Source organism: Rhea americana, unplaced genomic scaffold (assembly GCF_003343005.1).
Source record: "Rhea americana isolate MKP2758 unplaced genomic scaffold, rheAme1 scaffold_439, whole genome shotgun sequence".
Lineage (NCBI taxonomy): Eukaryota > Metazoa > Chordata > Aves > Rheiformes > Rheidae > Rhea > Rhea americana.
In genome coordinates, this window is record NW_028186578.1 from 226,796 (window position 1) to 229,468 (window position 2,673).

Sequence of the window (2,673 nt, forward strand, 5' to 3'; positions counted from 1 at the left end):
AGGCCACCAACCCCCTGTGTCCTACCAGCCTCCTGGACCACCAGCCCCAGTGCCACAGGGACCACCAGCCCCCAGCGCACCACGGTCCCTGTCATGGCCCAAGCCCCACCAGGGTGCCCCTGCTGTCCCCATGGCTACATCCATGGAACCGGACAGGACAGGGTGGGGGGAAACACAGCTTTAATTGTGCCTGGGTGAAACAGGGTAGCACAGGCGAGGGGACAAGCCAGCACCACCATCCCCGGGGACRTGGAGGTGGCCACGGGCCATGGGAGGTGCCTGCAGGCCGGTGTGGGAGCCCTCCTCCACCCCTGGGAGAGAGGTAGCGAGGAAGAGGAAGGCAAGGAAGAGCCAAGGCCAAGGGCTCTGGTGGCATCATGGGACGATGGGGCAGGTGACGCCGGTGCCCTTGAGGCTGCAGGAGGCGGCGGGCACCTTGTGCAGGTACTGCTGGTGGCGGTCCTCGGCGTAGAAGAAGTCGCCGGCCGGCTCGACRGCGGTGGTGATGGCCCCCCGCTGCYGCTTGCTCAGCTCCTAGGAGCRGGCAGAGGGGAGGAGGCGCCTGGACCCCCGGCACCCACATTGGGGTGATGCTGGGCAGGGCTGCAAGGGGGTGGGGGGCTCCTYACCCTGCATCCCCATACAGCCCCCCATGAGGTGCCTGCTCCTTTGGGGTAACAGGTGCCCTATTGCTTTTGCCCCAGACAAACTGGGCCAGGGCAAAACCTGCTCCCTTCACCCCAGTAAAAAGTCCCAGTGAGGGTCCTGCTGYCCCCAGATCAGGGTCTGTGCCCCCCTCCCTACCTCCTGGTAAGCTGCCATGCTCCGGCGGGCGGCTTCGCCCTGCTCGGGGCCCAGGGTGTAGATGACAGATCGGTACTGGGTGCCCACGTCCTCCTGCTGCCTCATGCCTGGGGAGGAAAAGCACCCGGGAGGGGGTGATGGGCACCCGCCGAGCCCGATCCTGCCGGGAGGCAACAACCACCCTTCGGGGGGGGACTGAGGCACAGGGGGGGGGGCACAGCTGCAGAGGGGCAGCATGAGGGTGTGCGCTGGGATATCTGGGGCTTAATCCTGCCTCAGCTCTGCACCCCCCAGCCCCAGGTTTGTGCCCTTCCCCGTGCCTCRGTTTCCCCATCCTGCCCTTCGTGGCTTGTGGGGAGCCAGGATCGGGGGTCCGGGGGCAATAAGGGAGCCCTGGGTCTCTAGGAGCCCCTGCACAGAGCACCAAGGGACGGAGACGTGACGGCCCCTGGGGCCAGCGCCCGGGCAGGGCTCTGGGGCAGCCCCCGGGGCTGAGCCGGGACGTGTCGCCGCCGTCCGGCCCCGCGGTTCGGCCCTACCTTGCGTGGGGTCGTGGTTCTCCCAGAAGACCTTGAGCAGCTCCTCGTAGCTGATCTTCCGGGGATCAAAGACAACCCTGACCACCTCCGCGTGCCCGGTCAGCCCTGCGGGGCGAGAGCGAGCCCTGCGCCCACTGGCAAAGACGTGACACTCGTGCAAAAAACCAGGAGCGTTGGTAAGGGTTGCATGGAGGGGGCCCAGGGTCTCCCGGAGGGGCTCTGGCACCCCAGGAGCTCCCATACGCCTCCCCCCCTGCCTGCTCCCCCTCCGCTTCGTGTTAAATCCCCGGCTGGAGACAGCAGCCACGGATAATTTTTCTTGCAGACGGCTAATCCTCCGCAGCGCCCCGTGCAAAACGTTTCTGCAGATAAGCCAGGCAGCCGCCTGTCCAGGCTGGGGGAGACTTGGGGGGCTGGGATGGGGGTAAAGGGAGGGGGGGATCAGCACATGACCGCACCGGAGGGCATCCCACGGGAGCGGGGTCCTGCCACACTCTGGGAGCGAACCCGAGGCACGGACCCAACGCCGGGACCCGCGGAGCTGAGCCGGGCGCCCGGGGGCGGAGGAAACGCAGCCGCCCGGGGGGGGGCTGGCAGCCTGCTGCAGCCTCCCCGTCTGCCGCCACAGCCTAAGCCGGCTCCAAGCGGATCAGTGCGAGGTGGGGGCCGCGGGGCCTGGTGTCGCACCCGTGCTGGCCCCCCCCCCCAAAAAAAAATCCCACCCGGCCGCCCGCTCCCGGCCTTGCAGCGAACGCTGGCGCTGGGACCCAGCAAGGGCTGGACCGTGGCAAGGCAGCGACCGTGCACCGCTCAGCGTCCGCCCCGCTGCCGCCCGCCACGGGCCCCGCTCTGCCCCGGGGCCCCGTGCAACCCAGCGGCGCCTTGTAGCCTCCTTTGCAAGACTCCTGGGGGCCGCCRAGGGCTTAACGCAGCCCGGCGACGTCCCCGGGACGTGGCTGCATGCGGCTCCGCAGCCCGCTCGTGCCGCTGGCAGGGCTGAAGGTTGGCAGGTTCAGTCCCCTGAGCCCTCTGCCCCCGCGGTGCCCGGACGGGTGATCTCCCGCCCCGGGGCGTGCAGGAGCACTCGGGGGTCCCCGGCGCTGCGCGGGAGGAGAGGAGCCGATGGCTACCTGAGCGGACCTCTTCGTAGGTGGGGTTGGGGGTGAAGCCTCCCGCGAAGCCCACTTGGGTGGAGAAGACCCCCGGTGTCTTCCAGAAGAGCTGCTCCGCTCCCCAGAAGCACCCCATGCCTGCGGGGAGACGGGTGCAAGGAGAGGTTCACGCCAGGGCAGCCCCCGACCGCCCCGAGGCCTCCCCCCCCCCGGCCAGG

At 69.3% G+C, this 2,673-nt stretch overlaps 1 protein-coding gene across 1 annotated transcript in view; it reads right to left on the reverse strand.

The window, feature by feature from the left end:
• Window positions 1-95, reverse strand: part of CATSPER4 (cation channel sperm associated 4) — a 25,216-nt gene extending 25,121 nt beyond the window's left edge. Inside the window, exon 1 of the mRNA XM_085315739.1 lies at window positions 12-95. Coding sequence (XP_085171865.1) covers window positions 12-95 — 84 coding nt within the window. The remainder of the gene's footprint in view (window positions 1-11) is intronic.
• Window positions 96-2,673: the final 2,578 nt, after the last annotated feature.